Source organism: Gopherus flavomarginatus, chromosome 5, assembly GCF_025201925.1.
Source record: "Gopherus flavomarginatus isolate rGopFla2 chromosome 5, rGopFla2.mat.asm, whole genome shotgun sequence".
Lineage (NCBI taxonomy): Eukaryota > Metazoa > Chordata > Testudines > Testudinidae > Gopherus > Gopherus flavomarginatus.
Window position 1 is genome coordinate 98,160,680 of NC_066621.1, and position 19,030 is coordinate 98,179,709.

Below are 19,030 nucleotides of genomic sequence, written 5' to 3' on the forward strand. Positions count from 1 at the left end.
TCCCACCCCTCCATCATTCGAACTCACCCTTCGCGCCCTGTCATTGGCTGAGCCACTTACCAGCGGATAGACGTGAGACACACCGACAGCCAATGGCATCCTGAGGAACGGGATTTGTTTTGTTTAAACTCGATTGGCATATGTAAACAGTCTATCAAATTAAAGCCCCGCCCTATCCCAAATTATCATTCTCTGATTGGGAAGGAGAATGATTGGTATCCAAGCTCTTCCAATGGCCGGAGGAAATTATTTTCCTGTTGCGAGCACCCAGTGAAGTGATTGCTTCTATTTCACCCAATCGGAGCTCATATTTTAGGTAGTACTCCAATTGGAATAGCGAGGGGGCGGGCGTTGGGTTCGAATCCGGGCGGGAGCGGTAGGTCAGGCACCTTGAGAGCAGAAGATGGCCGTGCGGAGGTGCATCCAGCAGTTGTTCCAGGAGCCTCAGCTTGACGGCGCCATCACCTTCGAGCGGCCGGACCCTGTTCTGCGGAGCTGGGGCTGCCCCCCGCGGGAGGACGCGGGCATGCCGCGCGGCGCGAAACCCCAGCGGGAGCCGAACAGCCCGGGTGGCGGGACGCTGCTGCGCCGAGGGCTCCGGCTGGAGGAGTGCGCCCTCTTCCACTGCCGGGGCTGCCGCGCCGTGCTGGGTGACTCGCTGCATCTCTGCGCCCAAGAGGACCGTTGGCTGCGGGTCCTCGTCTGCTTCAGTGAGTCCCCGGAGCGCCAGACTCTGCCTGGGCAGCGGGGCTGCGACTGGACGGAGCCTGGGCCTGGATTCACCAGCGCTCCCTTGGCCTGGTTGCTCGTGGGCGCCCCGGGTCAGCCCCGGGGGCTGGGTAGAGCAGGGCAGGGCAGGGCTACCTGGCACGGGCGCTGACGTGAGCCTCCGGGGAGGGATGCGGCTGCTGCAGTTGTGGTCCCCGGTGGTCTAACTGCGCGCCTAGCATCCCCTCCGTGGAGAGCAGCGTAATCAGGCGGTTATCCCTGCCTGAGTGTGCGGGTCTTGCAGCGCCTTGTTTTCTATGGGCCACCAAATGGCCTTAATGTGTGCTCGGAAAGCACGAAATGTTGGGGGACTTCATAAAACGTGGCGTCAGTTTCGGTTCCGCTCTGAAGTGACATTAAAACAGTAACTCTCTCATCTCTACTCAGTTTGCAAGTGAAACAGCAGTCCTGTAAACTCAGTCGGGACATATGTGGCTGTAAAGCTGCTCCCTTCCCCTCAGATTGCCATTGCCCAGCGACTGTTAATTTCATTCCCACTGAGATCTGCCCCGCTGTCTGCCAGCTGTGAGCTGTCCCTTCCCTTTTCCTCGTGCTCCATTACAGGATACTCACAGTAAAGTGGAATTTGCATGCTTCTTTAAATAGACCCGTTTTTGTGTTAGTGGCTGGCACCAGCAAAAAGTCAGTATTCTATTATGCTTACACAAATTAAAAATTACAAAACATTTGAATCTGGGATTCAGTCACATATAGTCTGAATAACAGCATTAGAGGAATTTAATTTTCGATGAATGCAAACATTTAAGGCAACACAAACATTAAAAAAAAATCTACTAGGATTAAATTTTTTTCTATTAAAATAAATATAAAACAAAAATGAATCCTTCCAAGCCTAAAGATAGAAAGTTCACAACCTTAGTGTTGGGGACAATTAAAAATATTGGTGAATGATCAGTGGCGTATGACTATCTATGGGTTTATCTTCTCAGAAGTCACAAATGATGTTGTTTTGGACGATTCTTTAATGATCGGTATTGAAGGACCCCTTCTAGGATGGTAGGTACCTCAGATGTTGCTTTTTTGCTTTTGGTATTAGTTCTCAATTTGAGATGTTCACAAAGTAGAGCAGAAAGGGATTAATGTGTTGCTTCTGAATTTTAGAAATGTGTTTGTGCTGGAGGGATTTTAGAAACTTATTTTCTTCTAACTCCCTCTTAGAGGTGTCTCATAGAATTGACAAATAATCTAGTTTGGTTTTGGACTTGTCCACTGCTTTTTCAACTGAGAAAGCCTTTGTAAATCGACAGCCTATATTCACCCCCCCCCCCTCCCAATACAACTAAGCTTTTGCCCTATTTACCCTTGAGATGGAGGGGGAGGGGGATCATTTGAGTAAATCAAAAAAGGAAGCAATATCTATCCAAAAAAAAATAACGGTTTATATACCTGTTAAGATGGAAAGTCTTTTTATATTATTTAATAGTGAAAGCGAATAAGTGTTTAATTCATTACTAGCAAAAATCAGTAGAAGTTGGTTCACCGAGATATGATAATGCTTTTTCTTTACCTATTATGGGGTGAATCTAATGGGAAGGAAATAATTTGAGTTCATCAAAACGCTGCAGAAAGGGAAGTGGCTAGAGGAGAGTATCTTTGTCAAGTATGGTTTACAGTGTTTTTATTAGACTTCACAGAAGAAAATAAGAAACTAAGTTTGAATCAGGGGTTGCTACTTTCAAAGTTGAGTAGCTGCAGTTGCTTGAGCTGCCCCCAAATTTGAGGAGGCAGCCCTGTATCTGTATTGTGCTTGATTCATCTTTGGAAGGTTTGTCACAATTATAAGGGTTAGAAACTTTTTCAAGGCAAGTTTGTATTCTGCAGAAGGTGATGGCACTTACTTTCTGCTCCCCATGAGGAAGTGAATTTTTCGTAGGCATCTTACACAGTTTGTAATTCTTACCTGTTAACTTAGGTACTATATTTGTGTATCCCAAACCACTCTTGGGGCCATTTTTAGCTTTTCTACTCTAGTGGGGTAGAGGAGGGACAGGACAAAAAGGAAAACTTAATGGTTGTATAGCTAATGAGTTGATGATGTTATGGTTTCACATAGCTCAGTTTCCTCTGTGCATCATTTGTAGTTTTGTTTTCAATTTTAAGTCTGTCTGAAATAATTTTCTCTTTAAAATTCATAGATGTGTTTCAATAGCAGCAGGGTATCCTGAACTGACCTTTTAAGTTAGATTTCAGTTTCCATATTTTAACCTCAGCTTCTGGGGTTTTCCAAACTTTTGAGTGGGTAACTGCCTTTAATGCAAAGACCATCTTGTGGACAGCCTAGCCCACTACTTTGACACAGAGGTTATGGGACTCCTATTATAGTGCTTGCTTATATGGAGAAGTAATACTACATTTATTGTTATGTGCTGATGGCACCAGTAAGCAGTGTTTGGACTAGAGTTTGGAAACTTCTGCTCTGCTGAAACCTTTTCTCTCTCTCTCTCTCTCTTTCAGTGCTTACTATGCATTGTACTGTCATTCGTGTGGATTAATGGTGGGCTTCAGCCTCTATTCTGCCTTCGCTGCCCTGGTTCATCTGCGAGGCCTCTTTTGTCTTTTCAAGGACAACATCCTCTGGTTAGTACACACCAATGTGATGGAGAATGATCAATTAGAAATTAAGTCCAGAGCAGAGCTCTTCATGGGAAGAGAAGAATACCAGTATAAGGAATAATATTTTGATTGCTATAAATCAAGAATAGCAAATGCAGGTTTGTGTTATTTTCTGCTGCCAGTGAGAACTGATAATATCAAAGCAAACTCTGAACTGCTTGTTCATAGTTTCTCTTTCTGGTAGTAAATGCAGATCAATCAAAAGCTGTGTGAATTCTAGTAATAAAAATGCTTCCTGTGGAGCCCTTACTTTGTCCATAAATAGCAAAATCCTCAGCTACCAATCTACTCTACATTTTTTTAATGTGCTGAGAAGCTTATAGGAAGGCACATGAAACTTGTCTTCTACAAATATTGCAATATCATTACAAGCCTTTTTCTTTAGAATGACACTGGCTAAGTTTTATAATGTATTGATTAATGTACGTTATATTACTCTGTCTTATACCACTATTAGTATGTAGCCACTGTTGTGCAACCTCCACCTCCAGCATCTGTGTAAATTCTTACCTTGGAGAAATTATTTTGCCCTTGCTTTCTATTGCAAGGGTAATAGAAGTAGAGAGAATGCAACTTTCCAAATTAATACATCTCAGCTAATACATCTGTACTGCTTGAAGACTATTTCTAGCCAGCTTAGTCATAAACACTGTTTTGTTCCTCACAATACAAAAATACACCTCTACCCTGATATATCGGGTCGCGTCCTAACACGAATTCGGCTATAACATGGTAAACCAGCGGGGAGCCCCAGGCCCTTTAAAGCGCCACCCGAGCCCTGCTGCTTTACTGCATTATATTCAAATTCGTGTGGAGCCCCGGGGCCTTTAAATCACCACCCAAGCCCCACTGCCAGAGCTCTGGTGGTGATTTAAAGGGACTAGGGCTTTAAGCTGGAGCACCGGGCCCTTTAAATCCCCGCTGGGGCTCTGGCAGCCAGGCTCGGGTGGTGATTTAAAGGGCCAGAGGCTCCAGCCGCTGTGGGAAGCCCTGGGCCCTTTAAATCACCACTGGAGCTCTGGCAGCGGGGCTTGGGCAGGGATTTAAAGGGCCTGGGGGTCCCTGCAGCATCTGGAGCCCTGGGCCCTTTAAATCACCACCAGGGAAGCCGGTCCAGTCCGGTACGCGTACCGGACCAAACCCAATATAACACAGTCTCACCTATAAGGCGGTGAGATTTTTTAGCTCCCGAGGACGGCGTTATATCAGGTAGAGGTGTATATCACAATTGTATATCACTTAACTAGAATTGAGTCAGACTTACTAATTGTTATAATAGCATGCTAGTTGTCAAGTAAAAGTGATCTTTTTAGACTGAGGGTCTATCTGTGGCAGCTATAAATTGTAGTTGGTGAAAGAGAGATCAAACAATTGAGGAAAATGAAAGCTTTATTCTATTTTAATATTTAATTATTACATTGACTATTTTTGGTCATAGTTTGGCACCTGCATTAGTTTCTGCATAAACTACCTTTTTATACAATGAATGTTTCTCTGGTTTTTATTACTATTCTCTCTCTTTTGACTTTTGTTTTTCAGTTATCTCTTAAAAACTAAAGCCATGATAGAGGCCTCTGAGATGAACTTTCCTGCTTTGAGCCTAAAGGAACACCTGGGAAAAGTAAAGTTGCTTTGTGATTTTGTGTGTTTAAAACGGGTGAAATGCAAATTTCATACAAATTAAGTTTTCAGCACCACTGCAAATACACTAAACTATTAGAACAGTCATGCTTAATAATCCCATGAACAAATGGATATGTATGTTCTTCTGGCACAGGACAGCAACTTATCTTTAAAGGGGATTAAAGGAACACAAGCACGTTTAATTTAACCTATAGTTCTTATCTGTGTCAACATCCTGTTATTGAAATTTGTTTTTCTTCAATTTATTCTTCATCGCTGACATTTACCTTCTGCATCAAACTTAGGATGGACAACAATTAGTCACAGTCTTATCTAATTGACTTCTATGTTCTCATATATTGCAACGTTTGGGCTGTGCTAAATGTAGAAGAATGCTGCTACTCTAAAATTTGATTCTACTCTCTTTCAGTTTCATGGGGATACTTCTATTTAAATCCTGTAACTGCTTTTACAGTACCCTATATTTTAGGCCTATATTAGTTTGAATATCGCTTTTTCTCCAACATTTATTCTTCCTAAGTTGTAAACCACTTCTGCTTTTGTTTTTGTCTTTGTTTTCTGGTCTGAATATGAAATTGGGTCTCATATGTTTTCTGAAGACTTCTCTCCTCCTACAAGTCCTCTTCAGGCCTTTCTGGGTACATCTACACAGCAACTAGATACCCCTGCAGCTGGCCTGGGCCAGTCAACTTGGGTTTGGGCTGCAGGGCTGTTTAATTGCTGTGTAGACTTCCAGGCTTGGGCTGGAGTCTGAGCTCGAGGACCATGCGAGGTGTGAGGGTCCCACAGCTCAGGCTGCAGCCTGAGCCTGGAAGTCTACACAGCAGTGGAACAGCCTGAGCCCCATGAGCCAGAGTTGGTTGGTCTGGTCCAGATGCAGGTGTCTAGCTGCTGTTTGATCAGAAGTGCAAACAATGTTTTTGAAAGGTTTGCTTACAAGGGATGTTGCTAGAATGATCATAGGATTGAGCTCTTTATGGAATGTTTGCCATTCATAAAATAATGATGTGTGCAGGACTCTGTTTACAGTGGTAACCTGATGGTATCTCAGGTTGTCCTTCAAATAATTGTCCACACAGATTCCGTTGGGGAGCGTTCACTTGTGTGAGATCAGACACTGCTATTAAAAAGAATCCTTTATGACTGCACCTATATCCTGGATGGCTTATTGCCCTCTGTAGTTGGGTACAAAAAGAGTGGAGAAGTCTCAACCATCACTCAGTTCCTTATTACCACCTGTGGCTAAAAGACAGAACCCCTTTTTAGTGTCTGCATCCTATGTGGCTTTAGCTTTAGCATTTCAATAGTTACTACTTATTCTGTAGGTTACTTTTACCCACTGGTTTTATTTAAAAACAAAAAAAATACCCCCATATCATACCTTAAAATGCCTGACATCAAATCACCAGGGTTCAAAATGTGTCCCTCTTATGATACAGCAATGCCCATTATTAATGGATATTTCTAGGTGTCTAATTTGCCTAGCAGACGGATATGTCTCTGAGTGCTGCTCTGTATTCCACTCTTTTTCTAAATGTGCTTCAGCATACGAGGGAGGCAAGGCTTAAGCTCTTCCTCCTGGAAAAGTTGATGTAAGCCTCATTGGATCGGCAGACCCCTGGCATAACTTCACCAATTAGGTCAGTCACATGCCTCCAGAGGCCCAGTGAGCCAAGACACCACTCTGAGCTCCTGGGCCACCTTTTAAGTTCGTCCACCACATTCACATCTACTTCCAAAATGGGGCTTCAAGGAGAGCCACTCCTGGGATCAGGGCAGGTACCACCCCCTTTCCAAGCAGGAGACAGAGACCCTCTCCTAAGACTACTTCTATTAAAAGCTTGAAATCAGAGTCCTGCTTCAGTACCTCCATACTGAAATCAGAATGATGGTTCCTTTTCAGCATAAGGACCTGTCAGCACTGAGTGCCCTATATGCAGTACTGGCCTCTTCAGTACAACTTCAGTGCTGGGCCTAAAACAAGGTCTCTTGGTGCTGTGGAGTCACCTCTTATTGAGAAACTTGGAAAGGTGATCACCAAATCCACAACTTCTCACCCAAAGGTTCACTCCTTTTTGTCTTACTCAATGGAATACACCAGGCCTCTTCCTCTGAGCATCCCTTTCGACCCCCTGTGGGTAGCACAGTGGGAATTGGGCTGGGAGTCTGGGGATTAATCTCTGAAGGGTGTCAGGAAGTCATTGGGGTCCTGCAGTGAGCATTCCATTGATATCCACCCATGTGCCATCCGTTTCACTGCTCTTACCAGGTCTGGCCATATTTGTCCCTTTCAGCTGGGAAACCATATTCTAGGAAGTCCAAATCCTTTGCAGTCTACAATGCCAGAGCTTTATCACCATAGAAACAATTCCAACCTGCACAAGTACCTATCCTAGCCATAATTTATGAAAGTTGAGGAAGACTATAATGGAGACAACCATGCTCCTGAACAACCACTTTATGCCGTATCCTTGTGCTCCTCCAGATGAAGCAATTAATCCTCTATCTGTTGCCTCACTGGATGAGCTAAAAGTCTTCCAAGACCTGATGAGATGAATGGTGGAGATGCTGGATACCATGATATCCTGCAAACTTCATCTTCAAGGAGATGGGTTAAAATAAGTGCTGGACTGCTTGAACCAGCCAAGATAATTTGGCATACACATGCCTCAGTTCCACTTACCTGGTACCCTCCTATCAGTTTTCTTGGAGGTATCAGCCATGAGATTTGAATATTATCAGCATCCTACTTTAGGCACTCTGATGGTATAGGCATTTCAAGTAAACCTAAACATCAAGGCCAGCTGAAATCTACCCCTCAAGAGATGGACCCCAAAAAACAATATCTGGTAGAAAAATCTACTTGTTGAGCCTCCAGATGAGAATAGCAAATTACCAGATGCTACTCAAAATATGATTTTTTGATTTGGGATCAGCTTTCCAACGTTCTCAAATTCTTGAAGGAGACCCAAGAGAATTCAAAATTTCTAATGGCAGAAGATCAGCTTATGGGCAGCCTCATATTTTAAGCAGCATTAGATATATCTGATATGGCAGCAAGAACTGTGCCCACTGCTGTTACAATAAGAAGGTCCTCTTGGCTGCAAGCATCTGGAATCCTCCAAGTTACCACTAAGGACCTCCCATTTGAGGGAAACTAACTATTTAACGGTGGCACAGATGAGCACTTCCCACTCAGAAAGACTTGTGAGCGATCCTGCAATCCTGGGGACTGGAACATACAGCCTCAAAGAGAGAGCAACAGAAGCATCAGCTGTTCTATGGTCATTTGTCTATCACAATATTATTCTCAGACTTTCAGCGCCCCAGAAAGAGGCAGAGACACCTGGTCAAACCGCTGTCTCTTCTTCAGCTGCCTCACAGTCTAGGGCATCAGACAGGAATCAAATTGGCAACACTGTCAAGGGGCTGCCTGGATCAACTTCAGATCCTTCTTTTTTCACCCCTGCCTGGCAACTGCCTTACTTCCAAGAAGCCTGGGTTAGAATAACCTCAGACTGATTGATTGGTCCTCGAGATAATCATCAATGGGTATCACTTCCAATTTTAAACTGCTCCAATGCCCTCCTAATTCTCCTCGTCTCACTTCAGGAACCCTTCCCATGCGGGAATCTAGTTCCTGCTTCAACGAGTTTCTCATATGACTGGGAGCGGTGGAGGAAATGCCCCCAGATTTCTGTGGTAAGAGCCTTTATTCCCATTGGGGTTAGGAAGTGAAGAAGAGAATGGGTCTCTATTTCCCTATCTTTGATGTTTTAATGCTTTCATCTATCATTTCATGTTCCACATGCTTGCCCTAGATTCTGTAATACCCTCTTTGGATCCAATGGTCTGTAGTTCTCAACTTCAGGATGCCTATTTTCACACTTAGATTTATTCAGCTTACAGAAAGTAGCTGAGATTCATAGGAGCATTTCATTAACAATACAGGGTTCCTACCCTTTGGCCTCTCCACTGCCCCATGAGTCTTCAAAGTTCTTACTATGGTGGCAGCTCATCTGAGAAGGCAAACAATCCAGGTATACATCTGTTTAAACTGGAGCATTTGAGGGAAATCCCCATAGCAAGTGATCAGCTCTTTTCATGTGTCTTTTAAATCTTCATTTCGCTGGGCCTCAAGGTCAGAGACAAATCCACACTAGCACCAACTCAAAGGATAAGAGTTCATCATGGAAGTGATTAGATTTCACACTTGTTGGAGCATACCTCTCTCAGCAGAGATTCCAAACTATGACAGGTATCGGACAGCTCCAAGCACTCTCCAAGACATGAGTGAGGACCTGTCTACTTTATATACTGTGTTGTAATTGAAATGTAGAAAAAACATCCAAAAATATTTAATAAATTTCAGTTGATATTCTGTTTAACAGTGTGATTAAAACTGTGATTAATCACAATTTTTTTGAGTTAATTGCATGAGTTAACTGCAATTAATCGACAGCCCTATTATTTACCTTACAGTAACACAGCAGATTCCATGCCTTGCCCTCCTTCCCTGCTAATTCAGAGTCCTGTTATAGGATTCTTATTAGTGAAGGGTGGTTGAGGCTGCTCTCCCCTTTATGCCCTCTGCTGTAGGGGCGAGAGGGCACTCAGAGTGTAGGCACAGCTACAAAAAACACTGCTGTTAAAAATAATTTGATCTTTGGCACAGGTGCACTAACAGTGGAATCTGGACAACACATCTCAAAGAACCACAGTTACTGTAGGGCAGTGGTCCCCAACCTTTTCGGCTGGCGGGTGCCAGCCGAAGGACCACTGCGGCGGTGGAGCACCCGCCGAAATGCTGACGCCTCTTGATGACGCTGCTTGCCGGTGACAAGCGATGTCATCGAGAGGCGTCCCTGCCGAAATTCGGGAGTGACGCCTCTCGATGACATCACTAGTTGACGGCAAGCGGCCTCAGCGAAATGCTGGCGGGTGCTCTCTCGGGGACCAGGACACGGGCGCATTAAGATGCCCCTGCGGGCGCCATGGCACCCACGGGCACCGCACTGGGGAGCACTGCTGTAGGGTATGTAACTGTTCTTTACCTACCCTTAATTTTTTTTTTCTTCTAGCTGAAAGAACAACTTGTGGGGGTCCATGGGCGCCTAGAGTTACTGATTAAGAAGCTGGAAGAACTGAACCAACAGATCACCATGGCTGACAAGCAGGGCTATGCATCAAGGACAGTTGGCCTAAAGCTAGGGTTTGCAGGAATCAAGTCAAGCAATTAATATGCCATCATAGAATACGGAGCTATTTTTGTATCATTGCAGGTTTCTTCACTGAGGTGAACAAAGTGGTTTGAAATCACCACCACCCTGAAAAATGTCAGAGAACGCTAATTTGCCACTTTGTTTTATGTGTGAAAAGCTTTTGCTGAAATATAGCTCAGACTAGTGAAGTGGACTGGATTTTTGAGAAGCAAGAAACTGTTTCCTCCTTCTGAGGGTACGGCTACACTTGAAACTTCAAAGCGCTGCCGCGGCAGCACTTTGAAGTGCGAGTGTGGTCGCAGCACCAGCGCTGGGTCTCAGGCCTTGGCTACACTGGCGCTTTACAGCGCTGCAACTTTCTCCCTCAGGGGTGTGAAAAAAACACCCCCCTGAGAGCTGCAAGATACAGCGCTGTAAAGCGCCGGTGTAAACAGCGCCGCAGCACTGGGAGCACGGCTCCCAGCGCTGCAAGCGAAACCCCATCAGGATGTGGAGTACGTGCAGCGCGTACTCCATATCCTGATGGGGTTTAGCTTGCAGCGCTGGGAGCCGTGCTCCCAGTGCTGCGGCGCTGTTTACACCGGCGCTTTACAGCGCTGTATCTTGCAGCTCTCGGGGGTGTTTTTTTCACACCCTTGTGCGAGAAAGTTGCAGCGCTGTAAAGCGCCAGTGTAGCCAAGGCCTGAGACTTCAAAACAAATACCTCATCCTTCAGCACTTCCACTCTTGGAGGGGTAATACAGCTTCTACTGTGGTTCTTCCTGAGCAATATATGGTTTAAAAACCAGCTGTTGGAAACTAAGATTTTAAGTTCCTGAGAGTGATTCAAAATATGCAACCATGTGGTGTTATTCAAGATCAACCATTATACAATGTTCTTAGTAGGGGCTGAAACCCTGGTGGTATCTTTTCTGTAGAGGAAACGTTCACAGGAGCTAGGCCTTGATCCAGATGTTTTCCTGTTGAGTCTTGAATGGGTTCTTTCTCTTGCTGTGAATTTTTTTTATTATTATTTATTTAGTATGTGTGAGAGAGAGAGCGAGAGGGCTCTTCTTCCTTCCTGGCTCGGGGGGTAGAAGCTTCTCTCTATACCTGGGAAGATGAAATGAGCTTCCCTTTTCACTCCCCCTCCACAGAAGGCATACTTACGTTTTAAAGCCTCCAATATGTTGGGGAAATTATGCCTGAAATTTTGTATCAGACAGAGGGGAAAGTACTTACATGCTCATTTTAATTCCATTGAAAAGTGATTCCTCCCTCCCCCCACCCCCCCCATGCCATGAGCAAAAGACTATAATCAGTATTGGTTCTGGCCTGAGTTGCTGATCTCAGCAACCCTAGTACCTCATGCTTTTTCAGTTAGTGGTTTGTTTGATTTTTCTCAAATCTGAGCTATGTAGGGAAAATGCAAACTTCTAAACGAGAGAAGGGAGTCTGGGACTGCTGGAAAATAGCCCATTCCATGATACTAGAATGGTCTGGATCAGCAGCTATCACATAATAAATCATGTGGAGTTTTTTGGTTAATGATCATAGGAAGTCTTTTGAAGTATCCATTCTGGTTACACCAAATACTTGGCAATAACCTAGAATAGCAACAGCTGTGTTTTGAGGTACTCAGACTGAAATAGGAGAACTTAATATCTCCTAAACTAGTGCTAAATTCAAATCTTGTAAATTACTTACTGCATTTTTAAGCTGTATAATTGTGTATGCTCCACAACCATCACAAGAGCTGATACTCAAATATATCAGAGCACTTTTCAATAGTAACAGAATTAGTAACTAAAGGTGAAGTAAAAAACTAGGTGTTTGATGTAAACGTGAGATTTTTGTATCCGTATTTTGCATATCAACCTATTTGTTTGAGACCAGATAGGTGCAGTAATCTCTTTGATTGGACCAACTTCTGCTGATGGAAGGTACAAGCTTTCAAGCTACACCGAGCTCTTCTTCAGCTTAAAAGCTTGTACCTTTCACCAGCAGAAGTTCATCTAATAATTTCCTGACCTACCTTGTCTGTATCCTATCCAGGGACTAACACAGCTACAGTAACACTGCAAACAACCTATTTTGTTCATACTAGCAGATTTTATTTCCTCTTCTGTAAGAGCTGTAGTCGGAGCCTCTCAGAACAAATTGTTCTTTTAAATAGCAAATACTTCAGAAGTCCTTATTTTTGTTAAAGGTCCAAAGTTACTGTATACTACTTCACTAGTGTAGGAATAAGGGAATTTCTTGGGTGTTGTTCAAGCAGTGGAGATGACCAAATTCTATTTTAAGGTCTAGGCTATACTTCCAGTAATACATAGTTGATCTCCTTTTGATGTGAATAGACTATGCTTGATCTTTAGACAAGAGTATGATCTTAATATTGTAACTTAATTTTGCAGTTATTTGTTCAGCCTCTTAACTGTTGCATTCAGCATTAGTCTTGAAAAAATGCCTAACTGTGAGACCAGTTCTCTCCCTGCTTCTCCATTTCCCCTCCCTCTTTGTCTCTTGTCCCCTCTATCTCTGCAGTAACTCCAGTTACCTCCCATGGGCTTTAGTCCTACCTCCTGTCTGCTAAGATTAAATAAATGGTTAATGTTTATAAAAAGTGCCATGTTTTAGAATCAGCACCCTAATAGGGGAGCAGGGGTATCGACACACTCACCCACTGTTTCGTTGTTGTTAACTTGGACGAAAAGCCTCTGTCAGTTACATTTTGTTCATGTATTCAGCACTATCTTTGCCACGGTTAGGGCTAGAATTTATTTTTTTTCGTTTTTTGAAAGCTGAAATTCGGTAGAATCTGATTATATTCTACAGCTCATGTGTAAATCAAACGGGGTTGATCTGATCTCTGGAGTAAGTCTAAATCCCCTCTTAGGCCAGTGGCTTTCAATCTTTTTTTAAATTTATTTGCAGACCCCTGAATTTTTAATGGCGGTGCGGACCCCTTTGAAAATCTTAGACATAGTCTGGGGACCCCCAGAGGTCTGCAGATCACAGGTTGAAAGCCACTGTCTTAGGCCATGTCTACTCTGCAGCTGTAGAGCCATAGATGCTTCCTACATCGACAGAAGGGGGTTTCACTTAGAGAGTTGAATTAACTACATACCAAGAGGTGGTAGCTAGGTCAATGGAGGAATTCTTCTGCATGTACACGGGAACTGGGGGGTGCGGGAGGTCAACCTAACAATAGTGCAAAAATTTTCACCGCCCTAACGTGACTTAGCTCAACCTAGCTAACTTTTCAGTGTAGAGCAGGTTTCAGATACTAGCTCTTTGGGGCAGGGATCATCTGTTTGTTCTCTGTACAGCAGCAAGGGTGACACTGTCCTGGTCCATGAGTAGGGCTCCTAGGTGCTACAGTTATAGAAATAATGCACTGTTGCAATATTTTACTACTACTTCGAGTGATTACTCATGTGTATTCCACAGTAGGTGTGCGTGCTCACCATGTGCACCAGTGCCGGGAGCTTTTCCCTTAGTAGTACCAGTACTAGGGGAGCGCCGCTGCAACCCCTGGAGTGGCGCCTCTATATTGCTTTATAAGGGGAGCTGCGCATTCCCCCCACCCTCAGTTCCTTCTTGCCACCAGTGAAGGCAGTAGGAACTTCGTGCTTCAGCCTTGCTGCAGCTTCGGTAGTTAGTCTTTGTAGTATAGTTCTTCCAATAATTAAATAGTTTTCTTCAGTTAGTTGTCTGGGCTCAGGGCATTCCCCATGCCCCAGGCTTCTCAAGTCATGCGACTCCTGTCGCAGTTCTATGCCAAGAAGCGACCCGCACACTCACTGTCCCCATTGCTTGGGTGAGACCCACGTAAGTGAACACTCTAGGATCTGCAGATCATTCAAGCCCCGAACTAAGGAGAGGGACATTAGGCTTCATGCTCTCCTAATGGAATCAGTGCTGGCCTCAGCACCGGCACGCTGAACGGACTCAGCGCCTGGCACTGCGTCTTTGGTACAGAGTGAAGTCCCCTCCACTAGCCGGCACTGCTCCCCCTTCAAGAAGCAGGGGAAAACTCAGTGGCACTGAGACAAAGATAGGAGTGAGGCCAGACCTGAGCTGGGCAGCCCCCAATCCCCCTGGGGACCCAGCCCTCTGATTCGCGTTGAGCAGAGCAGCCTGATCCTGTCCGCGCGTGCCTCCCCTGCAGTGAGGATGCCATCAACTCTGGAGGCTGCACAGGCCACGCGTGACGCGTGACATCTTAACCCTTCCAGTATCTGAGGCACTGCCTGAGATGGGCCCCTGGTCTTGAGGGAAGCCACCACTGGGAGCACAACAGCCCTACCCGACGCGGTACTGTCCCCGCTCTAAGGACCGCACACTGCCTCGCTCGACGCGGTCTTCCCACAGCCTGCACCAGCCCTCTACCTCGCTTAGACTGACAGGGCTTGCCGCCTGTGAAAGAGCCTCAGGGCTCCTCCATGCGCAGCGACCGGGGACGCAGGCACTGAGATAAGCGGCGCCGACGCTCCTCTTCATGCCGCAGCTACTGGAGCCGATCCCGATGCCACCAATGTAGCCACTCCAATTCGAGTTCCTGCTCTACCAGGTATCACACGTGGCACTCCTCTTGAGATTCTCCGGCACCGAAGCATCATAGCTCCGACCGCTGGGGCGAGTACAGGAGCAGCACCTTGGATGGGTACCGATCGTCGTCGGTGAGATCCCGGTCACGTGGATGGCACCATTGCACTCGCTGCTCCTACGGAACCGTGTGGTTGATGGTGACCTGAGCATCAGCACTCAGCTGCCCGTCTCCAAGTCATGCGGCTCAGTGAGAACAAACTGCGCTGCCCGGCCCCCAAGTCGGTCAGTGGCATAGCACGCCATGACAGGGGCATTGGTGTCAATGGGCACCGTAGCCGCAGATGCCTGCCCAGGCAAGATCTCACTCGGTGGCTGGAGCATCTCAGGCTCCTTTGGCCTCCCCTCCTCGGCAGAGGAAAAAGTCAACAGGTCTTGAGCCGAGGGCACCGCAGCCGTACTCAGACCTGGGCATCAACCCATCGGTAGCCCCTGACGCCCAAGGCACCATGCTGGTCTCCTTGCCAGCACTGGAGGAGGCCATAATGGCACCCCTGCCCATCCCACAGGAGGACTTCAAGCCTCACCAGGAGCTCCTTAAGCAGTTGGTGTCCAAGCTCCAGCTCCAGGCTGAGGAGATGGAGGAGCCGTCTGACTCTTTTTAATGTGCTCTCGTCCCTGACACCGGGCCGGGTAGCCCTGCCTCTCCACCAGGAGGTAGCCAATATCTCGACTACCCTGTGGCAACCCCAGCTTCCTTGGCCCCCATCTCCAAGAAAGTGGAGATACTTCATGCTAGCTAAGGACCATGAGTACCTGTAGTCCCAGCCGGCATCTAACTCCCTAGTGGTGGAATCAGTGAACCACCAGGAACATCATGGTAAACCCGTGCCCACCCCCAAAGATAAGGATGCCAGGAGACTGGACACGTTTGGCAGGAAGGTTTATTCCTCAGCGAGTTTCCAGCTCAGAGTGGCCAACCATCAAGCCCTACTGAGCCGGTATGACTTCAACCTATGGGGGTCCCTGCCAAAGGTTGAACCTCTCCTCCCTGAGCGGGACAAAAAGGAGTTCAAGGCCCTGATAGAAGAAGGAGCAGCAGCAGATAAAGCAGCCCTCCAGGTGGTTGTCAGACACGGCAGCCCGCTTGATGGCCTCCGCCATATCCATAGACAGGACATCGTGGCTTCTCCTGTCTGGACTGTCTGCAGAGTCCCAGTCCTTAATGCAGGACCTTCCCTTTAACGGGAAAGCGTTGTTCAGGGACCAAACTGATGTCCACCTGCATGGGATGAAAGACTCCCACACCACCCTGCAAACCTTGGGCCTGTATGTCCCTCCGGCGAAGGATAAGCCCAGGCTGCAAGCTTCGGCTCCCCCTGCTAAGAGCAGATACGAGCCCCTGCCCAAGAGACCGCAGGAACAGAGCTGTGGGTCCCAGCGTCAGTCCCGCTCGGCCCCATGACCAGGCCACTCGAAGGGCAAAAGGCAGGGAAAGAGGTGGTTTTGACTCTTGGCAGGGGGCCACCAGGCCTGTTGCCAGGGAAGCTCCCCAGTTAATAAAGTTTGTGTTCTGCAACCGTTTAGCTGCCTTCCGTGTGGAGTGGTCCCATATAATGTCAGACCAATGGGTCCTCAACACTCTCTCTAAGGGCTACAAGTTGCAGTTCACCTCACACTCCTGAGCCCCGGGGACCTGGAGCATGCTCACCTTCTAGACCAGGAGGTGGCACGCTTCCTCCGCCTGGAGGCGGTGGAAAGAGTACCGGTAGAATTCCAGGGCAAGGGCTTGTACTCCCGGTGTTTCCTGATCTCAAAGGTGAAAGGTGGGCTCAGACCCATTCTAGACCTACAGGATCTCAAGATTGTTATGGTCCACTACAGGTTCTGAATGGTATCCCTGGCCTCTGTTGTTCCCTCCCTGGACCCAGGAGATTAGTTCATGGCCCTGGACCTCCAGGATGTGTATTTCCATATCCATATATTTGAGGGACACAGGCGCTTCCTCCGATTCCTGGTGGGGGGACAATTACCAGTTCATCGTCCTCCTATTTTGCCTTTCTACAGCTCCCAGGGTTTTCACCAAATGCATGGCGGTGATAGCAGCCTACCTCCGGAGGAGAGGGGTGCAGTTCTTCCCATATCTGTATGATTGGATCTCAAGGGTGCCTCCTGGTCCCAAGTGCAGGCCCAGGTGGGACTTCTGTTTGTGCGTGCAGATCTTGGCCTAGTGGTGAACGAGACCAAGTCTACTTAATTCCGGTTCAATGCATAGAATTCATAGGGGCACTACTAGGCTCATTAGAGGCCACAGCCTCTCTTCCCCGAGATAGGTTCAAGACCCTCAAAGGTCTCAGTCCCTGGGTCAGGGCCTTCCCTGTTACGAGGGTGAGGGCATGCCTTCAGATCCTTGGGCACATATGTGGTTTGCCATGCCAGGCTCAGAATAAGGCCCCTCCAGCTCTGGCTGGCCTCCTAGTATTCCCAGGCCTGGGATGGGCTGGACAAGGTTGTCATGATACCGTCCCAGCTAGTTGTTGCCCTTCAGTGGTGGTCCCACCTGCGCAATCTCCCCCGTCACTAGACGTGGGGTCAGATACCTTAGACCTGGGCTGGGGAGCCCATATGGGGAACATTCAAACGCACGGGAGATGGTTGGCCTTGGAATTATCCCTACACATAAACGTCAGTGAGCTCAGGGTAATACGGTTAGCATGCGTAGCTTTCAGCGGGCACCTTTGCGGGAAGGTGGTCAGAGTCCTCATGGACAATACGGCTTCAATATATTGCATCAACAAACAGGGAGGAACGCACTCCTGAGCCCTGTGCCTGGAAGCCCTGAGCCTGTGGGAGTTTTGTGTAGCCCATGATATCTCCCTGTGAGCCTTCCACCTACCCGGCATCCACAATGTGTGAGCCGATCATCTCAGCAGGGTTTTTTCCCACCAGTACGAGTGGTCACTCCACTGGGAGGTCGTCCTCCAGCTCTTCCAGGAGTGGGGAGCTCCCTAGGTCAACCTCTTTGCAACCAACCAGAACTGACGCTGCCCCTAGTTCTGCTCCAGGGGAGGAGCGATCTTGGATGCTTTCTTCCTTCAGTGGTCTGGCCAATTTTTCTATGCCTTCCCACATTTCCCCCAATAGGCAAAATACTGCAAAAAGTAAAAGCAGACAGGACGTGGGTCATCCTCATAGCCCCGGACTGGGCCCATCAATACTGGTACAGGACCCTCCTGCAACTCCTAGCGGCTCCCCCGTGGAGGCTGCTGCTTTGCCGGGATCTCCTTTCCCAGGAAGGGGGATGCCTTCTCCACCCCAACCTGGCTGTGTGTCACCTGACAGCGTGGTTGCTCTGTGGTTAGATGAAGAGGAGGGGAGGTGTTCAGAAAATGTCAAATGAGTTCTGCTGGGAAGCAGAAAGCTGTCCACATGATGGACGTACCTAGCCAAATGGTCCAGGTTCTCTACGTGGGCAGGGTAGTGGGGAACCTCCCCATCATCTGCATCGCTCCAACTCGTTCTCGATTACCTCTTGTCCCTTAGGACCCAAGGGCTAGTGCCTGCCTCTGTCAGGGTGCATTTGGTGGCCATATCAGCCTTCCACTCCCCCACCCCTGGTACAGAACCACTCGGTCTTTTCCTGCCATATGACCTCCCGCTTTTTAAAGTGCCTGGATCATTCATTTCTGTGTGCCAGGCCCCCTGTCCTGCAATGGGATCTAAACCTAGTGTTCTCCCGCCTCACGGGTCCTCCCTTTGAACCCTTGACCACGTGTTCCTGGTCCAAGCTGTCATGAAAGGTAGCATTCCTTGTTGCTATCACATCAGCTCGTCATGTCTTGGAGCTTAGGGCCTTGACCTTGGAACCCCCATATACAGTCTTCTACGAGGATATGGTCCAGCTTTGCCCACACCCTGCTTTTCTCCCGAAGGTGGTCTCTGCCTTCCATATGGATCAGGACATCTTCCTACCGTTACTCTGTCCTAAGCCCCATTCCTCCAATGAGGAACGCCGCCTACACGCTAGATGTGCACAGGGTGCTGGCCATTTACTTGGACCGTACCAAGCTGTTCTGGAAATCCTCGCAGCTGTTCGTTGCGTTGGCTGAACGTATGAGGGGGCAACCGATTTCAACCTAGGGTCTTTCCTTCTGGATCACCTCGTGCATATGCACGTGTTATGACCTGGCAGGGGTTCCCCTGCTGCCTATTGTTAAGGTGCATTCTATGAGAGC

At 47.2% G+C, this 19,030-nt stretch overlaps 1 protein-coding gene and 1 long non-coding RNA gene across 2 annotated transcripts; one reads left to right on the forward strand and one right to left on the reverse strand.

The window, feature by feature from the left end:
• The first annotated feature begins 403 nt into the window (after window positions 1–403).
• On the forward strand, window positions 404–10,473 carry OIP5 (Opa interacting protein 5). The gene is made up of 5 exons (XM_050954882.1): window positions 404–710; window positions 1,719–1,785; window positions 3,244–3,366; window positions 4,942–5,023; window positions 10,128–10,473. The coding sequence occupies exons 1-5, from the start codon at window positions 404–406 to the stop codon at window positions 10,284–10,286; spliced, it is 738 nt and encodes a 245-aa protein (XP_050810839.1). The 3' UTR covers window positions 10,287–10,473.
• A 5,251-nt stretch (window positions 10,474–15,724) lies between these two features.
• LOC127051927 (uncharacterized) lies at window positions 15,725–17,920 on the reverse strand. Its single transcript, XR_007774639.1, has 2 exons — window positions 17,692–17,920; window positions 15,725–17,022 (listed from the first exon to the last, which is right to left on the reverse strand). It is a non-coding gene; the product is annotated as an uncharacterized LOC127051927 (long non-coding RNA).
• Between the last annotated feature and the right edge of the window lie 1,110 nt (window positions 17,921–19,030).

Excerpts from the sequence above, each read along its gene's own strand:
- OIP5 (XM_050954882.1), top strand. The coding sequence starts at position 404 with ATGGCCGTGCGGAGGTGCATCCAGCAGTTGTTCCAGGAGCCTCAGCTT. Across the intron at positions 711-1,718 it reads GCGGGTCCTCGTCTGCTTCA|AAGTCACAAATGATGTTGTT; the intron begins GTGAGTCCCCGG and ends TTATCTTCTCAG. Across the intron at positions 5,024-10,127 it reads TAAAGGAACACCTGGGAAAA|CTGAAAGAACAACTTGTGGG; the intron begins GTAAAGTTGCTT and ends TTTTTCTTCTAG.